Here is a 22892-nt window from a genome sequence, read left to right on the forward strand (position 1 = left end):
GTTTGAAATGTTGCCCATCATGTGAATTACCAAGTATTAAGGGGTGAAAGCAGTCCAAGTTGCTTGGCTATCTCCTCAATGTTAAAGAAATGTTGTTTGTTTAAAGAAACAGATATATAAGAGAACTTAAATTGTGGTTCACCTGATTTGGGAGACTAATGGCTATCATTTGGTCAGGTTCACTTTTTTTTTGTTTGCTCCCTCTATTTTTTAAATGCATTTTTATATAAAAACTCTTTTGGCTTTGTTCAAGAAAACAATATTAACAACTTTAATAAAATTCATACTAGCTTGTAAATATTTTGAACCCAAACTATTTGTTCAGACAGTTTATGTTGATTTTACTCAATTAAAGGCTTTTTTTATCCTTTGTTTTTTTTTTTCTGCAATTGATTTGGAGTTATGGAATCCTCAAGTTTAACAAGGGCTGTTTAATTTTTGGGTCAGTGTTGCAATTAACAGGCGCTGTGTCCTGTGCATGATACCACTAAACTTGGATAAACATGCAGTATCTGCCGCATGCCGTTGTTCAAAACCAATCGAAATATATCAAGGATTGAGCAAGTTCTATTCAAGAGATTGAAAAACTTTTTGAGTTATGGAAAAAAAAGCACAATAAAAGAAGACTTAATTTAATTAACTTGCAAAAGGGCAGGGAAAAGTTAAAACAAATATGCATGAAACATGAAAGACCAAGACTTCCAAAGTATTTGCTTGTTTTAGAGGAAGTATCTATGCAAGAGGAAACCATTATAGAACCACCAAGACTAAAACAAATATGCGTGAAATGTGGAAGACCAAGACTTCCAAAGTATTTGCTTGACTTAGAGGAAGTATCTATGCAAGAGGAAACCATTATAGAACCACCAAGACTAAAAACAATAACAGGTGGCCGCAATTTAACTTCTGAAATCTTGAAGACTGCTCCTTGGATAGTTAATGTGCCTTATTTTATGAAAAGCTACAAAGATCTTGTAATCAAACATATGTAAGTACGAACTTTTAATTTTATAGAAAAATAATATGGTTTCCCAGCCTGACCCCAAAGATGGTTACATTAACCACCCCTCCCCCCTCTCCAAAAAAAAAAAACAAAGAAATGTAGAGGTTCAGAATAATTTAACGGTATTTATTTAGAAAGCGGTAAGTACAAGATAATTGTATAGCGAGAACAGATAGACATTTTATCGGGTAATGCCTGGATGCTGTATAAACATAGGTTATGTATTTAATATATTCTATGCCACCCCTATCCCCTAATGTGCAATTATATATCTCAAATTTGTTTCTGAACTATTATATTTTCATCTCATTTTGTTTTATTTCATTAGCATTAACAAAATTTCACTTCTCTTGTACTTACCACTTTCTTAACAAGTACCAATTTAACACTTGTGCTGGAGTGCCATTTTATGGGTATTTTCTGTACTAGATTTGAAACTACTGTTTTTTAGTATTTTTACTGAGAAAAAAAAATCGGTAATTGTACAATATAAACCTGACAGTGGCAGATCCAGGGGGAGGGGGTGGGTGCCCCCCCCTTGCGTAGTCTAAAGTGGTGTAACTTACTTAATTAACTCAAGGTTGTGTTAATTAAACTTGCTCATAACGCAAGTTTATTGGATCAACCTATTTTGCACCCCCCTCCTAAAATATTTTTTCGGATCAACCTATTTTGCGCCCCCCCCCCCAAAAAAAAAAATCCTGGATCCGCCCCTGAACCCTGACCTAATATTCCTCATCTAAGTAGAACCTGTTTCTCTGACGTTCAATCCAAATGAAATTTACCTAAATATGATAAAAAAATAATACTTTATAAACAAATTTGGGCTATATTTTTGCTTATTAGGGGGGGGGGGGAGGGGATAAAGCATAATGGGTCTGCAAGCATAATGTGTTAGGTACAATTATTTTCCATATTATGAACTAAGAATTGTTTTCTAGCTTAACACTGTCCAAATACTTTACCAACACCCCTCCCCCTTAGGTGCAAATATATTGCCCAAATTATATATTTCCCATCTATTCTGTCACTTCTCTTTGTCTTGTCTAATGCTAAGCTGAAAGAAACGAGCAACAAAAAAAAACCGGTTCTACAATGTGTCAATGGATGAACCACTTGAGTGTTCACGGCTTACCATACAAGTAGCCTGCCTAAAATTCTCTTAAATCTTGAAAAAATGTATGCGGGTATCTTATTTTCTTACTAAACAAGGAGTTCTCACCCTTTCTGATGTTTTCGAAAATTGGTACCCCTGCGCTTGTATGCAATTTACTTTTATTTATTTATTCATTGTTGGGTTTAAGTTTGATGTGTGTCAGAGTAAAATGCATAAATAAAGACTTGGACCGACGGATGCCTTGATTTTGCTTGATTTTTAAGTGGAATCCCAGTTTGTGACATGCTTTAGAGGCTACCACTTGAGATATTCACATGTTTTAACTAAGGGTTACCAAGATGCAGCTTGACAAAGGGATAGTTATCTATACGAAACCAAAGGATCCATGTAATACTTCTTGGTTCCCGTAAATAAAATACAATATCGACTATGTACCGCAGTTCCTACCATTTGAAGCCAGGTATGAATGCAAGGACCCAAAAATCACATGAAAAAGTGCAGTGCCAATTTTGAAACCAAGAGCTCAAGCTATCGACCTTAAAATTTAGGAACAAGACTTTCTGTTACCCAAGAGGTTCTTGATCTGGTAGTTACCCATAATCTTATCCATTGTTAAACAAGTTTTCAATTGAATCGGATATAGTCCTTGCTGAAATTTGTTGAACTTGTGTAAGGAACTAAGCACATATTACAAGCGTGAGTACTTTGGGGTGGAAGATTGGAACATTTAGTTGTTGAAGTTTGTTACCTGTAGTGCCCCCCCCCCTTCGTAACTGTAGATTGTAAAATGGCAAAATAAAAACAGTTCGATCTTGTCCTAGCTTCATTTCAGGTATACCCCTTATGGCCATCAGTAGTTATTAAAGCCACCAAAGACCAGAAAAATCAAGCTAGATACCTAGTTTTTTGCTACGGTACCCACTCTGAGCATAATATAGCTGAAGCTCATATCCGCAACTGGAATGAGCACTTTAAAGAAGCTTTTACAAGGACAGATAAAGATGTAAATAAGGCTTTTGAAGAGCAGTGCCTATTCCCTGATATTTTCAAGACTAAGAGCAAAACCTACTTGTCTCTACCCACTAAAACTAAAGTAAAATCCGGCCTAGCGCCATCAACTCCGACTTCTGCAGCAGCATCAACTTTAAAGGAAATAATAAATGAAACTCAAGAGGAACGAATGAACATTAAGTCCAACTTAATGAATGACATTTCTCGTGTCGTATCAGACACAATGAAAGATTGCCGAGCTTCGGAAATTATCAGTGAAGATATTGTGAACGAAGTTTATAATTCTATTTCCCTTGAATATAATGCTAAATTTGAAAAAAATGAAACAAGCCTTCAAAGACTTTATAATGCTGTGAACTTGCTTGAAAATATCTAAAATAGAGGACAGGGTTGACCAACTTGAGCAGGATACCTTACTTGACACCCTAATTTTCTATGGTGTGAAACCAAACCCCAATGTCGAATTGATGGATAATCTTATTGAAGTGAAAACAAAAATAATGGGCTTGCAAGATTTAAAAAAAAAGGAACTCTTAAAGGCTAATCGATTCCGTATGCCTGCTACTCAAACTGAGAATGTGAAAATTTCCCCCATCTTGGTAAAATTTTCAAACTTGGATATTGCTCGAAAAGTGTTTGCAGCAAAAAGTAAGTTGGTTAAGTCAGGTGTATTTGTGTCTGAAAACCTAACTTTTAAGCGTCGCGATCTATTAAACGTGGTTCACAGCACCTTTGGCCCAAGAAGTGTTTGGTCTGATCATGGACAAGTTCTAGCCAAAGTTCCGGGTGAAATTCGTATACGTAAAATAAACTATTTGCATGAATGCATTAGTATGTTACTTGTTAGTATTTTTCTTAATTTGTAAATGCCTTCCACAGTTCATTGATTTTCATTTATTTACTTTATTTATTTGTTTTTTCATTTTGTTTCTCTTTCCGTGCTAATGGTTCATTCTGATAATACCTGCTGTCCAATTAGTTATTTGTTTGTTTGTAATCCTTTGACAGGTTTTTCTTTTGCAATTGATTTAAGTAAAGATTTCTTTTTGGTTCATCTGGTGACTTTAATAGACTCCAAGTAAAACCTGTTTTTGTGAATTTTTTAAGCCATGAGAGTCGGCTTTGCGCGCTTGAAAATAATCCTTTCGATGTAATTAGTATGTTAAATAATTATGTGGGTCAGGCTAATCAAAGTCCGATTAATATAAACCCTATTTGTTATAGTAAATATGTTTCGGATTTGGGGGGAGAGGAGGTTACCAAAGGAAATTATTCTCTGACAGCACTTAAGCTTAACATTCAGGGTCTCTCCTCGTCAATAGATAATTTAAGACAAATTGTTTCCTTATGGACAGCCTGATGTTGTGGGTTTATGTGAGACGTTTTTGGATTCTGGCAATGAAATGCTATTGGATATCCATGGTTACAAAATGGAACGTATAAACCGCTGCAAGATGGCTAAGGGAGGTCTTGCCATGTATCCACAGTAAGTAAAATGATTAATTCTTTTAGTGACCAGGGTGATGTCAACTCTTTGGGGGAACAGTTGTACCAAACCTATCCTGCTCAAGTCATCCTCAGGGCTATACTGTGGTGTTTATCCTCCCCATTGTATAGTGCAGAGGTTTTTTTATAATATTTTTTCCCTTCTTGTTTTTTTTTTTTTTTTTTTTTTAAAGCTTTTACCATTCGGAATTTTTTAGAATTCCTCCAAAAAAAAACGTCCCCCCAGATCCCAAATCAAATTCAATAGTGAAAGATACCCATCCTGGCTGGTCAAGCACATTATCTGAAAGTTCTAATGATGGCTCCAATTCGGAGAATAGGACAATGATAGCTGTAGGTCCTAATGCAACCATAAATGATGATAATGGGTTTCAAGAGGTCCTCTCTAGAAGCTCTAAAAAAAGGAAAAAAATCTCCCCAATTAAAAGCATTTCCCCTCTCCCTGCCCAAGATCCTCCCTCCAAACCTTAGGAATCTACCTTAAAATTACTCCCACTACTCCCTTTGAAATATAACTGATCTCTGCAATAGGAGTTGCAATTTTTAAGTTGCTAAAATCAATATTCTCTCTTAACATTAACCGTGATGGATCTCTGCTAATAGCTGTAGAAGATCAGAAATCAGCAGATACAATAATTAACCTTAAATCCCTTCTAAATATCCCAATTATTGCATCTAATTGGAACCCAAAACAATCACCAACAAAATTTGTAGTTTATAATGTTCCCCCAGAGATATCTACTCAGGAGTTAAAAGAAGGCCTCTCAGATAGGGCTGTAAACACAATCCCAGTTGAGTATGTTACCCAACTTGGAAAACCTAACTCTACTGTCCTAAAAAATATTATATACTTCTTATTCACACTAAAGGATAAAATTGATATCCCAGAAAAATTATTCCTATTTGGGCAAATCAAACAACACAAGGAATACAAACATAAGCCTATTCAGTGTCAGAAGTGTTTCAAACTGGGACACACAACAAACAATTGAAATGAAATTCTGCAAGAGTGTAGTACTTGTAAATCTTTCCATCCTAAAGAGCTGACAACTTGCAACAACACTCAGCCTACATGCATCAATTACAAAGGCCCACATGAATCTAAAAATAAATCATTATGCCCAGCATACAAGAAAAGAGCTCTAACACTCCAAATATCAACAGAGAAGGCCATTCCATACCCCTTTTCAGCAATGGAAGCAAATGCTGCCCAACAATACCAAATAAAGCCTGTAATGAAACCAACCAAAACCCCCAAGTCAAATGCATCAAGCACCCCATATAAAACAATATCTTCTAAGCCCCCTAGCTCAAATCCCTATCAGAAGGAATCACCAAGCCAGCAAGCCTTGTCTTCCGGGGAGATGAGGCCAGCCTGGCCCTCCCTCCCAAGAAGAAACAAATCAGAAACACTACCAGGAATCAATCCCTTAACCAACAAACAGGATGCACTACCAAAAATGCAATCCCCAAATATATGCTTATTCATTCTAAACTGTAATGCAGTTCAGGCCATGAACATACATCAACTACAGAAAACAAAAATCATTGCAAAATTGGCAAAAATCTACATCCCAGATGATATGCTCATTCAAGCAAAAAAAGATCTTGCTTGACTTTTAACAAAGCTGAACATTGATACACAGTCATATGAAGAATAAATTAACAACACAACATGTATCAATACTCCAATGGAATGTAAGATCACTCACAGAAAATAAGCTAAATGAACAAATATCTTTTATGAACAATAATTCCATTAATATTGCTTGCCTCCAGGAAACTCATTTAACCCAAAATCAACAAATTAAGTCTCTGGGATATACTATCCTGAGAAAGGATAGATCTTCAGAGAGAAAAGGAGGAGGTGTAGCTTTATTAGTTAATAATTATATAAAAATTTTGTGGCATCAATTTTCCAGATTTTGAAAATGATGTGGATGTAATTGGTATAAGTGTTTGGCAGAATAATTTAAAAACCTACATAATAAGCTTTTATAACCCTAATGGCCAAACTACAGATGCCAAGGATTTCTTTAATTATATAAATAATTCTAATATGTTAAAAAATATCATTATTTGTGGTGATTTCAATCCCCACAGCCTTTTGTGGGGGAATAAACCAGCAAATAAAGCTGGTAAATTTATTGAGCATTTGACTTCAAATAATAAGGAATTATCTGTTGCTACCCCTCCAAACCTGAATACATATTTTAACCCCAAAAGTGGCGAATTCTCCACAATTGACCTACGAATTGTGTCTTTAAATTTTTTGAACAAAATTTACATAAATAAAATTGATTGTCTATGTACAGACCACTTTGCTAAAGTTTGCTCCCTAAATGAACCTGCTGAAACTTCATCTCATACCTCCAAATATATCAACACTAAAGTAAATTGGTCTATTTTCCAAAATAAGCTAAATGATGAAATTACAAGTTTCACCCAAAGTTCATGCATTTCAAACACAACAGTTGACACACATGCTGAAGCATTGACATCTTTACTAATAAATACAGCTAACCATGCTATCCCCAGGACAACACTTAAGAAAACATTCCCTAAACACATTCTTAAAGCATGGTGGACAAATGAGTGCCTAAATAAATGGAGAATAAAAAAGGCAGCTAGGACAGAATTCATAAAAAAACCAACACCTACTACATATTTAAAAAAATTACAAGCAGAATATAATCTAAAAAGGACTATAATAGATGCTAAATATAAATACTGGAATAATTTTGCAAATAATCTCTCCAGAGAAACGCATGAGCCAATTATACATAAAGTCATAAGCCACATATGTTTGAAAAAGACTTCTCACAACCCACTACTGTTTGAGCTTATACACAATAATACCCATTATGACAATGATATTGAAAAGGCTAACCTATTTGCAACTCTTTGTTAATAAGCTAACATCAAATAATCAAAGCAAACTGTCCACAATTCCTATGAATCCTCGTTACCAACCACGCCCAGGATCCGAGTACATAACTAATCCATTTTCAATCCAGGAATTGAATAATGCAATACATCATATTAGGTCCAAAACTAGCAGCAGCTATGACAATATACACCCTACATGGATAAAGAATCTCACACCTTCATACAAACAAGAACTGCTAAATTGTTATAATCACGCTTGGGCATCTTCTAGGTTCCCCAATATATGGAAATGTTCGTCCGTCCTACCAATCCTAAAGAAAAATAAACCAAAAGATAACCCTGAGTCTTATAGGCCCATAATGATTACACCTGTGATGGGGAAAATAATGGAGAAAATGATTTATCACAGACTCCTCTGGTTTTTTGAGAAAAATAACATGATCCCACACACTCAAACTGGATTCAGGAAATACCACTCCTCAACAGATGCTTTCATTTTGCTAACAAATGCAATAAATGAATCTTTCTCAAAAAATAATATCCTAGTAGCAGCTTTCCTAGATTTTGAAGGAGCATATGACAATGTGAACCACCAAATCTTTTTAAATAAACTTGCAAACATTGGAGTACCTCCTAAGCTAATATCCTTTATTAAATCCTTCATATAAGTGCGAAGTTTCATTGTTTGTGTTGGTAAAGACTCTTCACCCCAAAAGACAATATACAAAGGCCTACCTCAGGGAGCTGTCCTCAGTTGCCTCCTATTTGCCCTATATCTCTGGGATATGAACCTACCCCACACGAATCTACAATATGCTGATGATCTGGTGCTATGGTCATCTGGCAACACCTTTCAGATAGCACAGTCAAATCTGCAAAAGTCACTTTTCCAGTTTGAAAAATTCTCTCAACATTCAGATTTACCCATTACACCCACCAAGTCAAAAATAATCCAATTTCACCGGAAGCGAAACCATGTTAATGCAAAACTAACTCTAAATAAAACAACTATTCCAAAAGATAATAATAATAATTACTTAGGTCTTATACTTGACCAAAAACTTAATTTCCACCTCCACATTTCAAACACTATAAAAAAAATGTTATAGAAAAGCAAATATACTAAAAAGACTTCTTTCCACACCCTGGGGCTGTAAGAAGAAAACCTTACTCCAGTTTTATAAATCACATATAAGACCCCATATTGACTATGGGCTCTTCGTCTATGGTGCATGTGCAAAGACCCAGATGCAAAAAATTGAAACAACACAAAATGATATAATACGTCTCAAATTTAGTCTTAGAAACCCACAAGCACTTAGTTTTTGCTTATGGAGAGTTGATTAACAACAATAAGTGAGAGACGTAGCTTTCTCTTGATAAAACATCTTACAACAATTGAGTCAAATAGCTCACACACATTACATAATTGGTTTTGAAATCCAGCCATGTATAGAGGTATTGCAGATGAGTATGCCAATATTCAAAAGAAGTTCCCTGTACCAGCAAAGTCTATTGCACCTACTTTCCCCCACTCCCCTCCACGGAATTGGTCATTTCCCATAATAAATACTGAATTTTCAAAATGGAATAAAGATTTAACCCCCATTACTTTTGTTCAGAATAAATTTGCAGAACTTAATACAATTACCTATAAAAATCACTTCCAAGTATTTGTTGATAGGTCAAAAATGAATGAGAAGGTTGCAAGTGGTGTTTTCCTTCCTCACCTGAAAATTGCAATGGGCGAGAGATTATTTAATAATTTATCTATTATGTCTGCTGAGTTAAATGCCATAATCATGGCATTAGAACACCTTAAGCAAAACCAATCTTTGATTGAAAATTCGAATAATGCTATCATCTATTCCGACTCTTTATCAAGCCTTGAGTCGCTGGCCTCAGCTCCTCAATATAAGTTGGACATTGACACTTATCATTGTCTCAGCATTATTGATAATCTTGCTTCAAGTGGCATAAAAACTTACTTTCAGTACATTCCTAGCCACTCTGGCAAATCTAGTAATCATCAGGTTGATGAAATAGTACAAAATGCTATAAATATTGACCAGCCAAGTGGGAGACCAATCCTAATTAGAGACATTTACCTATGGAGTCTATCTGATATTAATTTTAATAAGACTAATCCTATCCTTTCTCCCTTTTCCAATAAGTATCTTTCTAAAATTTATAATAGAATTCGTTCTGGAAAAAATTGACGAAATTTTCTTGCATTCTCATTCAAGTAGTTCAATTCCCCTCTCCCCTCTTTGTAGGCATTGTAATATGAATAATGAAACAATTGACCATTGCCTATTTGAATGTAATATGCTGACGTCTGCACAACATACCTTGCTTTCTAAACTGTTAAAATACTTCAAACACCACAAAATCCCACTATCAGCCAAGAGCCTAGCCAACTATACCTGCACACAGAGCATAGAAATCGACATCTATCATCTTATATTTGAACTCCTAGAGTCGAAAGATCTGCTGAAAGATATCTGAATATATCTAATAAATAGGAGGCAAACAAGCCAGTAGCTCTGTAGCCCACAGAGTGAAGCAAAAGGAAAAGGGCTAAATAGTTTTACTGAAAAGCCCACCTGCTGTTAAATAGAAGAAGAAGAAGGAAGGCTTAGGATGACAAAGTCTACAGCAATTAAGAAGTTTCTGCTTTTTTACAACATAATAAAGATCATTTACATAAGTCAAAATAGCACAGACCCTAAAACTGATCCCTGGGGGACACCAAAATGGACTTGCGAGGGTGACCGGAAAAGTGGATCAACAGAAATTAACCTATCCTTCAAATAAGAGTGGAACCAAAAAATTCACTTACCCTTATGCCAAAATCAATCTTTGATAGAAGAATTTCATGGGTTAACGAAATCGAAAGCCTTACGAATATCCAGGAATACAACAGCCGGAATTAATCCCGAATCTAATGCAGAATGAATAAAATTCAAAAGAGTCATACAGGCATGTTCAGTGGAGTGCTTTATTTGAAAACCAAATTGAAAATCATAAAGAAAATTTTTAGATTTTGAGAAAGTAAGGAGACGAGAAAGCATAGCCTTTTCAAATATTTTACTAAATACTGGTAAAATCGAAATTGGTCAATAATTTGCCGGATCATTTCTTGGTCTACCTTTATAAAAAATAATAATCCGAGTACGCTTGAGAGCTTCCGGAAAAACACCACATTCAAATGAAGATTAACAAGTTTTGTTAGAGGCAATTCTATTGAAGGAAGAATAGATTTAATTACCTTAGTAGGGATAGAATTTGGCCCAGATGTTAACACAAGATGGCCCGAGGTATGATCTAAAGTCCGGCTAAGGCCGAGACAAAGTAAATGAAGAAGTAATATTCTTACCAATATTAGCGAAGAATGAAGTGAATGCCTCTTGGACATTAAGCTCACCCTCCACAGCTCCATCACCAATGGCCAGACTCATTGGTAAAGAACTAGATTGAGAACCGCGTTTAAGTACATAATTTATTACCTTCTAAGTTTTACGAATATCATTGCCACAAGCAGCAAAATTATTTAGATAATACAGAGACTTGGCTTTCCTACACAAGGATTTATATATATCCCGGTAGATCTTGAACTGACAAAGACGAATAGCACCTGCTGAAAGTGTAACGCATTCATAAGTTCTCCAGGTACTATTTTTCCTTCTCCAGCATTTAAGAAATCTGGATGTAATCCAAGGGCTTAGAAAAAAATTTCTTTTAGACCAATTATTAGAAGTGGGCACATTAGAAATGCCAAGAATAGTTTGTTTTAGGATTCCATAAAAGGAATCAAATACACAAGAGAAATTATTATAATTATCATGCAAACTTCACAAATTTTCCACTAATTTGAACCCACGAAGAGATAACTCTTTCTCACGAAACCTATCAGAATAAGAATCAAACACCTGAGCCTGGTTACTCTTCCCCTGTTTAAAGCTGAATCGAGAATATATTGGAAAATGATTGGAGATATAACTAACTAAAATTGAGTTTTCCTTCAAAGTAAGCGTAGAGAAGATATTGTCAATCAAAGAAGCTATAACATTAGTTACCCGTGTGGGGATGGATGTAGATGGTAGAGTTCCTGCGGCAAGCATGGTTGATAGAAAATCAACTGTAGCCGAAGAGCTTGAATCCATCAAATTTATATTAAAGTCACTCATTATGATTAACTGACACGGACGTTTCAGTATTATGTCAAGTATATCCTCAAGATTCCGAAAAACAATGAAATAGCACCACTAGGAGAACGATAAATATTGCCTATGATTAGATCAAATTTCTATAAATTGTGACTCGAAAATACCTTCAAAATTCCTTGATAAGTCATCACGCAAGCAATAATGCAAATTACAAGATATATACATGGTTAGACCGCCTTTGGCCATCTTACAGCGGTATATACGTTCCATTTTATAACCATGGATATCCAATAGCATTGGATGTCCAATAGACAAATTGTTTTGGATGGACAGCCTGATGTTGTCGGTTCGTGTGAGACATTTGTGGATTCTGGCAATGAAATTCCATTGGATATCCATGGTTATAAAATGGAACGTATAAACCGCTATAAGATTGCTAAAGGTATAGTTTTTTTTACAAAAGTGGTGGTGGAGGGAAAACATAGAAAAGGGAGAATAACAACCTTCGATCAGTTATGTTGAACCACAAAGATTACAATAGTACCCTCGTATGCTTCTTAACCGTTCCATTCCAGAAATGGCACCAGTAAAGGTCATATTGCATTACGTTACTGGGCGAAACAGTTATGAAAACAAATTTGTAAGAGACGGTAGTTTTAACTTGGACATAAAGTATCTCTCTACGATCTTGCGGTATCGTGTTAGTACTTGTAGAACTCTCTTAGCCTATTAACCTATATAATATCAACAATTATAGCAAAATATTGACTTTACAAACGGTTAGTTACCATGACCTGTTGGTAAGTGTATTTGATCACATACTTTATCTAAATCAGGCAGAAACCCCCAGAATCATTACGTTTTCAAACCTATCACACTGATTTTTTCAGTTCCGCAAGAATTTAACCTTGATATTGATTGGTGGATCATTTTTAGGTAGCCAATCATGGGCTACTTTACATTCTCATGTTAAGGAATTTACGTTACAAAATGACGATGTGATACGGCTTTAACTATATTGGCTCAGTAAGCCTATCTGACAACAGTGACCTACTTATTTACGTAAAATCCATACAAAATAGAGAGTAAACTTGTTTGTAATTGGTTAATTATTTTTTTTACATAACCAATCATCAAGCATTTTTACCTCATGTAGCTTACTTTGCGGGGTAGCGACGCGAAACTGATTATCGGAAACACGCAACGAAAAAAAGACGATGAAAGCCATTAGGGCTATAAAATAATAAAACTGAATGATTTATATTAAAATTAATATAAAACTATAAACATAATCATAAAATAGAATTAAATAAAACATTAGTGAAATTAAAACGGCTTAAAACCTCTAAATTTGAATGCCCTTTTTTGGATTATGTGAACTGTATAATTAACCATCAGCCAGTTCATTGTTTTTCTTTATATCTCTCAGAACGACGTGCAATTATAAACTTTTATTAGCTAGTCACTAGATAGTGACCTTTACTTATTCATTATCTAATTATTTAGTTTAAAGTTTACCTAAGATCGGCTTATCATGATCGTAGCTGTACCAGCAATGTCGTTAATCTTGAGATTTATTTTTGATGTCGAACTCCTGGAAGAACTAGATAAAAATTAATGTCTTCCGGTAAACTCTTGACAATTTCTAATGGAAGATCTTCAGAGAAGAGCTGAATCTGCGGTATGATTTAACATAGTCTAACTTTATGCCCCGTCATAAATAGGCCAGGCCTAAGTAACTTCCTGCCTAGTTAAATATATACCAGAAGATCTAAGACTCGGCATTATCCACCTAGGTAGATAGCCTATTCTTGCTGTGCCTAAGAGAAACAATTTAACTGGCTAGTTGGATATTATCCCAAAACTGCATAGCCTAATGGAATTTACTTATCATTCATGCTGCACCTATGTTAGATGTTCATGCTGCACCTATGAGAAATGAATTATCTGGCTAGTTGGATATTAACCCCAAACTGCCTAGAGAATCTTCTTATCTGCCTAGTTGGATATATATATCAGAACCACTAAGCTATGTTATTATCCTACTAGGTAGATATTCTGTATATTGCATAGACAGTCAAATGTTCAGTGGTAGGCCTAAATATATACCAAATCATATTATTGAGTTAAGAATAAAGTGAATACACCATTTGTTGCCTTTTTTATGCTGATTATGAATATAATAATCATTTCTATTGGAATTGAATTTCAGCCCCCCCCCCTATATATGCCAATTCAGGGTAGGCTATATATTTCTACATTAGGGGGGGTGGGGTAAAGTTGAAACTTACCTCCAATTTACATCAGAAACAAAATTTGCCCCCCCCCTCCCTAATTTAGAAATATATACCCTGAATTGGCATATATTGGGGAGGAGGGGGGGCTGAAATTCATTTCCAATAGAAATGATTATTATATTCATAATCAGCATTAAAAAAGGTATCGAATGGTGTATTCACTTTATTCCTAACTTAATAGCCTAGCATGATTTGGCATATATTTACCTGTTCAGCTAGGTAGGTAAAGGAGTAAGAGTCCTAGCATGATATTTTATCTTGAGGTAAAATTCTACTTTAGCTACTTTTGGCTATTTTGGAAAGGGGTTATATTAGGAAAATCAAACTTTCAGGGATGGGTCTACAGGTTAAAGTATGTCCAGGAAGGTATTTTCAAGTACCTACCTCCACTGCTTCTCCCTCTAGAGGTTCCTGCAATTTGCAGACAGGACAGGTTTATACCTATTGAAATTTTGAAAAAACAACATTTTACCTTAATTTTCAGTTATCAGTTTCTTTTACTGTAGCTTCAGTTCTGAAAAATGCAATTTCGGTTATTTGAATAGAATTTTAATCCATATCAAAGCTTTTTTTTCACAATTTCGGAAATGTATTTACACATCTTTAAAACCTACTAAATTGGGATTGAGCAAAGTTGTGAAGCTGAAAATGATTTTGTTGTACTTCATTTAAGCAGAAGATTTATTTTGCAAGGTTCCACTTTTATAAACAAAGATTTTAAAAGGTCAGGACCCTCTAGAGGGAGAAGGAGTGGAGGTAGGTACTTGAAAATACTTTCCCAGGACATAATTTAGCCTGTAGACCCATCCCTGAAAGTTTTATTTTTCTAACCTAACCCCTTTCCAAGATAGCCAAAAGTAGTTAAAGTAGAATTTTACCTATCTTGATACTAAGTGTAGTTGGATGTTATTTTTACATTCTATAGAATGTAATTTTTTAAGAATATCCATTGAGCAACTTCCCTTTTTTATTTCTCATGTAGGCCTAAATGAGAGGTAAGTTTAAACTTTACCCCCACTCACCCTAATGTGCAAATATATACCCTGAATTGGTATACATAGGGGTGGGAGTGAAATTCATTTCTGACAAAAGCGACTAACATATTTGGAAAGAGCATAAAAAAGGCATTGAGTAGTATGTTCAATTTATTTGTAAGTCAATAATATGAACTGGGAAAAATTTACCAAAAGTAGCTTGTCTAGAAACTTGCCAAAATCTCATTGAAGGCCAAGATTAATGGGTAAATTTATACTATTTCTATAATTTAGCTAGGAAGAAAGTGAATAGCCTACCTCACTTGATGGCTTTGTTAGGCTATGCACACTCCAAATATAGGCTAATGATTATTTCTGGGGCAAATTCCATGTTGAGCTGTTAATGAGGTCTCAAGAGATAACTTTTTTAGACTAGATTAAAGTTTTAATGCACAATTGGGGCTGTTGAGAAGACAATTCTTGCTTCAAAATATACAGATGGATATATGATCAATTCTACTGCTCTGTAAAGGGTTTCCCCCTGCCACTTAGTGCATCCCCTAGGGCAGATAAGGAAATACCGTACATATATTTAGGGTATCTCCATATGAGTTACAGATGAAGGGGGTACCTTGTTCCTTGGGGCCCATAATAGAAACTGGGACACTCTTGCTTAGGGATATAATACTGGCAGAAGAGAAAGAATGCCCCTTGGATGTACTCTCTGCAGAACCCATCAGCATATAGACATATCTCATGAGTTACAAAATTCATCCCAGTAATGGTTTAAATTGCATGGCATCTCAGAATACCATTATAGAAGATTATTTATAGGAGGTTGACTGTAACAGAGTGTAAGATCCAGATATCTGGACAACTGCCTTTGCAAAGGGCTGTCTGAACCCTGTTGGGGTACCCACAACACTAGGGACCTTGTGGTCAACTCTATTCCCACTTTTGGGGCACAACTACTGGCCCCAACTCTATTATTTTATTATGAGATAGTATCCTAGCCTAGATAAATTTGTAGGAAAAGAAACTTTAATGCTACTTACTGCTGCAATTTTGTAGGTATAATAGTCTAGTTATAACCAATAAAGTATTTGGTAATAAAATGGCTAACCTTATTATTTTACTGTAAATCAAAGATTGGCAAGGTCAATACAAGATACTAGGGTATATAGGAGTGGTTTGATTGATGTTCAAAGTAATAATCATCATCTACTACTGTCTAGGTTTAATTTAAAGCTGATACTTTGGAAGCATAACTACCTTCTGGGAAGTTATGATGTTGGTAGACTCCATGATGAAAATCTGAGAGAAACTCTCCAGGAATAGATGAATACTGAACTAGAGAGTTTTAGATTTGACAATGTAAAAACTGGATGGAATCATTTTAGGAAAATAATTTTGTGAAGTTGCTCAGGGCCTCGTTGGTAAGAGGCCATGAGCAACTTTTATTCTTTGGGAAGAATATTGGTGAAAATGCTTTTTGTTTAATAAAGAATAGAATGGGCACGTGCAAGAATTATTTGAGTAATACATCATTTGAAAATAAGAGGAACATAAAGAAAGTAGAGAAATCATCAGAATGTGAACCCACAGGGGTTTGAAGTGGAGGGTATGGATAAAGTGGCCAGGGATCTAGAAGATGCACCTAGACAGCATAATAGTAAAATATTAAGCCAGTTTTAGCAAGGGTAGAGGATGTGTCAACCTGATTTTCACTTTTAGGTTAATAATTAGGTAATTAATAATTTTGATTCAGCTGATGGAAGAGCTTTAGCAACTTTCTTATGCTTTTATTTTCTACAAGAAAAACACATTATAGGGATCAGTGCTATGTATAAGAATAGCAATGCTGTAGTTCAGGTAGGAAATGAGGTTAGTTGCTGATTTCTTATCAAATCCAGGAGTTAATCAGGGTTTTGCTCCATCCCCATTTTGATGGACTTTGTCTTAAGGAGCACAGAATAAGCAATGAGAGAACACAGAATTGGGAAGAAAAGAAAACTTCCTGGACTTCAATTATTTTGATGATTTAAGCATCCTAGATGAAATTGTGAACAATATGAAGGAACTTTTCAAGGTTTTGCTAGTTCAGGATGCTAAAATAGTTTTGAAAATTAATGTTCAGAAGGCTAAGTTGCTAGGGCTAGGAAAAAGTGAAGATGAAAAGGTGACATTTGGTAACAAAAGATTTATAATATAAAGTGGACTGCTTTACTTACCTTGGTAGGATTATTAGTTAAGATGGTGGGTGCAGTGAAGATGTTAAAATAGAATAGCCAAGGCCCAGGGTGTTGTTTTCACAGTTTAAAAAAAGTTTAGAAGAATAGGAAGATAAGTCAGCAAGCCAAGATTATAAATTAGATGCTACACTGATGACAGTGGTCAAATATGGTTCTGAAGCATGGGTGCTCCAAAAAACAGAGGGACATTTTGTCAGAGAAATTGCCCAAAGATTGTCTTGGGCATCTTCTGTAGATGAAGGATGAAAGATTGTACTTTTTGTCCAACTGTCTAGGGCTGAATGGAAAGCAGGTCATTCTTGGTTGGGGTGGTAGGATATTATAAGGAAAGATTTAAGGGAAATGGAAACTTCCTGGGAGGATGTAAAGATGGAGGCTTTGAATAGACTGGGATGGAAGAGGAGCATGCATAGCTGTGTTGGCCTCAGGCTGGTTGATGCTTAGGTGAGTTGTTAGTAGTAGTAGTATATATATTTTCACCCCTTACTGCATATGTGTTTACAGGTTCTTGATTTTGTCAGCGTTGATTCAAATTATGGGGATTAAGCTGAAACAAGAGCAAAACATAACAAATATATGACTTGGGCTAATATAGGGGCTTCAAAATTTGTTAACAACAATCTTTCTATGTATTGTGAAATAAGAATTGTTTTTAACATGTTTTCTGCTCAAGAGCCCCAATACATTATATTATACCCAATGATTAATTGTCATTAATTGCAATTAATGTACAATAATCATTAAATATGATTACAAAAATTAAAGCTATAAAGCCCTTGTACATTCCTTGTCTAGAACATAATTAATGATGATTAATCACCAAAAATCGTCACTAAGTCCTGCCTCTTAGCATCATTAATTAGAATCACTTGACATGGAATACACCCTTGCTGAAATCAGTTCCTGAAATCAGCTATGTGTGCCTAGCCCTTTAGGGTTTGACTTTGGGTATACCCAAACTATACCCTTTGACTTGGGGTATGACCTTGGGGTTTGATAAACGTGTTTGAAATGTTGCCCATCATGTGAATTACCAAGTATTAAGGGGTAAAGCAGTCCAAGTCACTTGGCTATCTCCTCAATGTTAAAGAAATTTTGTTTGTTTAAAGAAACAGATATATAAGAGAACTTAAATTGTGGTTCACCTGGAGACTAATGGCTATCATTTGGTCAAGTTCACTTTTTTTTTGTTTGCTCCCCATATTTTTTAAATGCATTTTTATATAAAATATTCTTTTGGCTTTGTTAAAGAAAACAATATTAACAACTTTAATAAAATTCATACTAGCTTGTAAATATTTTTAACCCAAACTATTTGTTCAGACAGTTTATGTTGATTTTACTCAATTAAAGGCTTTTTTTATCCTTTGTTTTTTTTTGCTGTAATCGATATGGAGTTATGGAATCCTCAAGTTTAACAAGGGCTGTTTAATTTTCGGGTCAGTGTTGCAATTAACAGGCGCTGTGTCCTGTGCATGATACCACTAAACTTGGATAAACATGCGGTATTTGCTGCATGCCGTTGTTCAAAACCAATCGAAATATATCAAGGATTGAGCAAGTTCTATTCAAGAGATTGAAAAACTTTTTGAGTTATGGAAAAAAAAGCACAATAAAAGAAGACTTAATTTAATTAACTTGCAAAAGGGCAGGGAAAAGTTAAAACAAATATGCATGAAACATGAAAGACCAAGACTTCCAAAGTATTTGCTTGTTTTAGAGGAAGTATCTATGCAAGAGGAAACCATTATAGAACCACCAAGACTAAAAACAATAACAGGTGGCCGCAATTTAACTTCTGAAATCTTGAAGACTGCTTGTTGGATAGTCAATGTGCCTTATTTTGTGAAAAGCTACAAAGATCTTGTAATCAAACATACGTAAATACGAACTTTTAATTTTATAGAAAAATAATATGGTTTCCCTGCCTGACCCCAAAGATGGTTACATTAACCACCCCTCCCCCCTCTCCAAAAAAAAAAAACAAAGAACTGTAGAGGTTCAGAATAATTTAACTGTACTTATTTAGAAAGCAGTAAGTACAAGAGAAGTGTATTGCGAGAACAGATAGACATTTTATCGGGTAATGCCTGGATGCTGTATAAACATAGGTTACGTATTTAATATATTCTATGCTTTACCACCCCTATCCCCTAATGTGCAAATACATAGCTCAAATTTGTTTCTGAACTATTATATTTTCATCTCATTTTGTTTTATTTCATTAGCATTAACAAAATTTCACTTCTCTTGTACTTACCACTTTCTTAACAAGTACCAATTTAACACTTGTGCTGGAGTGCCATTTTATGGGTATTTTCTGTACTAGATTTGAAACTACTGTTTTTTAGTATTTTTACTGAGAAAAAAAAATCGGTAATTGTACAATATAAACCTGACAGTGGCGGATCCAGGGAGAGGGGGTGTGTGCCCCCCCCCTAGCGTAGTCTAAAGTAGTGTAATTTACTTAATTAACTCAAGTTTGTATTAATTAAACTTGCTCATAACGCAAGTTTTTCGGATCAACCTATTTTGCACCCCCCCCCCCCCCCCAAAAAAATATTTTTTTCGGATCAACCTATTTTGCGCCCCCCCCCCTAAAAAATCCTGGATCCGTCCCTGAACCTTGACCTAATATTCCTCATTTAAATAGGACCCGTTTCTCTGACGCTCAATCCAAATGAAATATACCTAAATATGATAAAAAAATAATACTTTAGAAACAAATTTGGGCTATATTTTTGCTTGTTAGGGGGGGGGGATAAAGCATAATGGGTCTGCAAGCATAATGTGTTAGGTACAATTATTTTCCATATTATGAACTAAGAATTGTTTTCTAACTTAACACTCTCCAAATACTTTACCAACACCCCTCCCCTTAGGTGCAAATATATTTCCCAAATTATACATTTCCCATCAATTCTGTCATTTCTCATTGTCTTGTCTCACGCTAAGCTAAAAGAAACGAGCAAAAAAAACGGTTCTACAATGTGTCAATGGATGAACCAACTTGAGTGGTCAGGGCTATACCATACAAGTAGCCTACCTAAAATTCTCTTAAATCTTGAAAAAAATGTATGCGGGTATCTTATTTTCTTATTAAACAATGAGTTCTCAACCTTTCCGATGTTTTCAAAAATTGGTGCCCCCTGCACTTGTATGCAATTTACTTTTATTTATTTATTCATTGTTGGATTTAAGTTTGATGTGTGTCAGAGTAAAATGCATAAATAAAGACTTGGACTCACGGATGCCTTGATTTTGCCTGATTTTTAGGTGGAATCCCAGTATGTGACATGCTTTAGAGGCTACCATTTGAGATATTTGCATGTTTTAACTAAGGGTTACCAAGATGCAGCTTGAAAAAGGGATAGTTATCTGTACGAAACCAAAGGATCCATGTAATACTTCTTGGTTCCCGTAAATAAAATACAATATCGACTATGTACCACAGTTCCTACCATTTGAAGCCAGGTATGATTGCAAGGACCCAAAAATCACATGAAAAAGTGCAGTGCCAATTTTGAAACCAAGAGCTCAAGCTATCGACCTTAAAATTTAGGAACAAGACTTTCTGCTACCCAAGAGGTTCTTGATGTGGTCGTTACCCATAGTCTTATCCATTGTTCCTTTTACTGGCCTAAAAACTTGGAGCTTTTTTTTTACCAGTCCCTGCTCCCTATAATCCAAGTCTTAACCTTTTCTGATCACAGATGGAACAAACTTATCATGAATATGTGGGTAACTACCAACTTTTTGAAGTACCGATCTTTACGCTAAGGTTTATTAAGACTTGGGATGTTTTGGCATTAAAATCATCCTTCCCTCTATAACTACAAGATAAATAGAGAACCCCATTCTAGAGTTTTGTCAAAATGTATAGCAAACCAACTAACAAGGGATGGGGGTATTTAATTTTCGGGGGGGGGGTGTCTCACGAGGAGAGGGGTCTTTTTCGGGGAGGGGACGCCTATACTAATTTTCGTTTTACTGCTGTGACAAATTTAATCTCATCCCATGAATTTCCCCCCCCCCCAATGTCAAATTCTTAGCCAATGTCTTGTTTAAGGTGCCAAGACATACAACTTATTGCAAATATGATGTTCAACAGAGAGTTCAGGGCTGGATTACGTTCACGTTTCATTTTCAAATGTGAATCGTGCAGTGAAGAGGTTACTTTACACACTGAAATGCCACCAGCACCAAAAAAGACATCGAAACCGTCTCGCCAATCACATAGGTTGGAATCAGATTTACAGCCAGAAGAAAAAGAGACTGAAAAAAAGCAAAAAAAAACAATTTTACTACAGAAAGAGTAGCCAAAAGACGAAAGGTCAGCACAAGGATAATAAACGTAAACAAAGAAGCAGTAGTTGGTGCAATAAACACTGGTATGAGTCATGCCCAAATTCAGGAGCTTTTTTCTACAGTTAGTTCAAACTGTATGTCACAAAAAGTTTTTAAAAAATTTGAAATGGACATTGGTGAGAACTTGGAAAAAACACTTCATAAATTTTACCGAACAATGGCAAGATTGAGCGCAGAATGGTTATTAAAGCAGGTGAAAAAACCAACATGCATGGTTCAGTGGAGACTCGTTTTATAGTTAATGGTGGCTGGTGTACTAGAAGCTATGGCAAAAGGTTTTCTGCGTTGTCTGGTTGTGGAGTCGTCATTGGTTTTTGTTCAAAAAAGCTTCTACATGTTGGGATTAGAAATAAATACTGTTTCATTTGTATGAAGCATTGAAGGAATGAAAACAGTTTGCTTCCCGACCGTACGTGTTTTATGAACTGGCAGGAACCAAGCACAGGTATGGAATCTGATAGTCTAGTCGAGGCACTTCGAATCGCTCCAACTATGCACTCTTTAAAATATGTTAGATTTATCGCTGATGGTAACTCTAGCACCCATGTAGAGCTTACAGCCATAGTACCGTACGGTAGATATATCGAAAAATTGAGTGTGCCAACCATGCATGTAAGTGCCTAAAAAAGAGGCTTTACATGAAGCAAAAAGAAAACCCCGAATGCAGGAGTCTTCTTAGTGGTTTAAAAATAAAGAAAATGTGCGACTTTGCAAGAAACGCAATTGCACGCACAACCAAAGAAGGGAAAGGGGTCAAAGACCTTGTAAATGAGCTGAAAGTAATACCATTTCATTTATTTCGCGGTGATCATAGACAGTGCCCAGAATGCTGCAAAATGACAAAACAAATTTTTGAATTCAGCAAAGAATGTGTCCCAAGCAATAGTTTTCTTATTCATGTGCATTCAGCCTTTGACACTTTAACTAGAAGAGCTCGATTTGTCATCGGAAATAGTACTAGCAACCTTGCAGAGTATTTTATGAGCATAGTTGCTAAGCTTATCGGGGGAAAAAATATAATGGTGACAAAAAGAGCCCGATACACAACGCATGTTACCGCTGCGGGCATGAAATATTCTAAGGGACATTCTGGCCGTTTGCATATTTTTCGCAGAAGTTTAGGATCTACACCAAGTCGTTTGTTGAAGCAACTTGCTGACTGCGTCAAAAACAAAAAATAACAAAACCAAGTAGATAATTGTGAATACCACACTGACTTTCCTTAACGGTAAATACAAGTTCAAATAGGGATACTTACTTTCAGTTAAAAAATAATTTTTTATAGTTTAATTTCTGGTGGTTTTGA

General features: G+C 35.4%; 2 protein-coding genes across 2 annotated transcripts in view; one reads left to right on the top strand and one right to left on the bottom strand.

The window, feature by feature from the left end:
- The window catches only part of LOC148952790 (uncharacterized), a 62213-nt gene extending 48981 nt beyond the window's left edge, over positions 1-13232 (bottom strand). Inside the window, exon 1 of the mRNA XM_089088095.1 lies at positions 13214-13232. The gene's annotated coding sequence lies outside the window, so the exon portion shown is untranslated. The remainder of the gene's footprint in view (positions 1-13213) is intronic.
- The window catches only part of LOC148952791 (arginine--tRNA ligase, cytoplasmic-like), a 53549-nt gene continuing 43887 nt past the window's right edge, over positions 13231-22892 (top strand). Inside the window, exon 1 of the mRNA XM_089087782.1 lies at positions 13231-13376. Coding sequence (XP_088943908.1) covers positions 13344-13376 — 33 coding nt within the window. The 5' untranslated portion in view covers positions 13231-13343. The remainder of the gene's footprint in view (positions 13377-22892) is intronic.

Source organism: Artemia sp. Qi Xiang Cuo, chromosome 4, assembly GCF_049724085.1.
Source record: "Artemia sp. Qi Xiang Cuo chromosome 4, ASM4972408v1, whole genome shotgun sequence".
Classification (NCBI taxonomy): Eukaryota; Metazoa; Arthropoda; class Branchiopoda; order Anostraca; family Artemiidae; genus Artemia; species Artemia sp. Qi Xiang Cuo.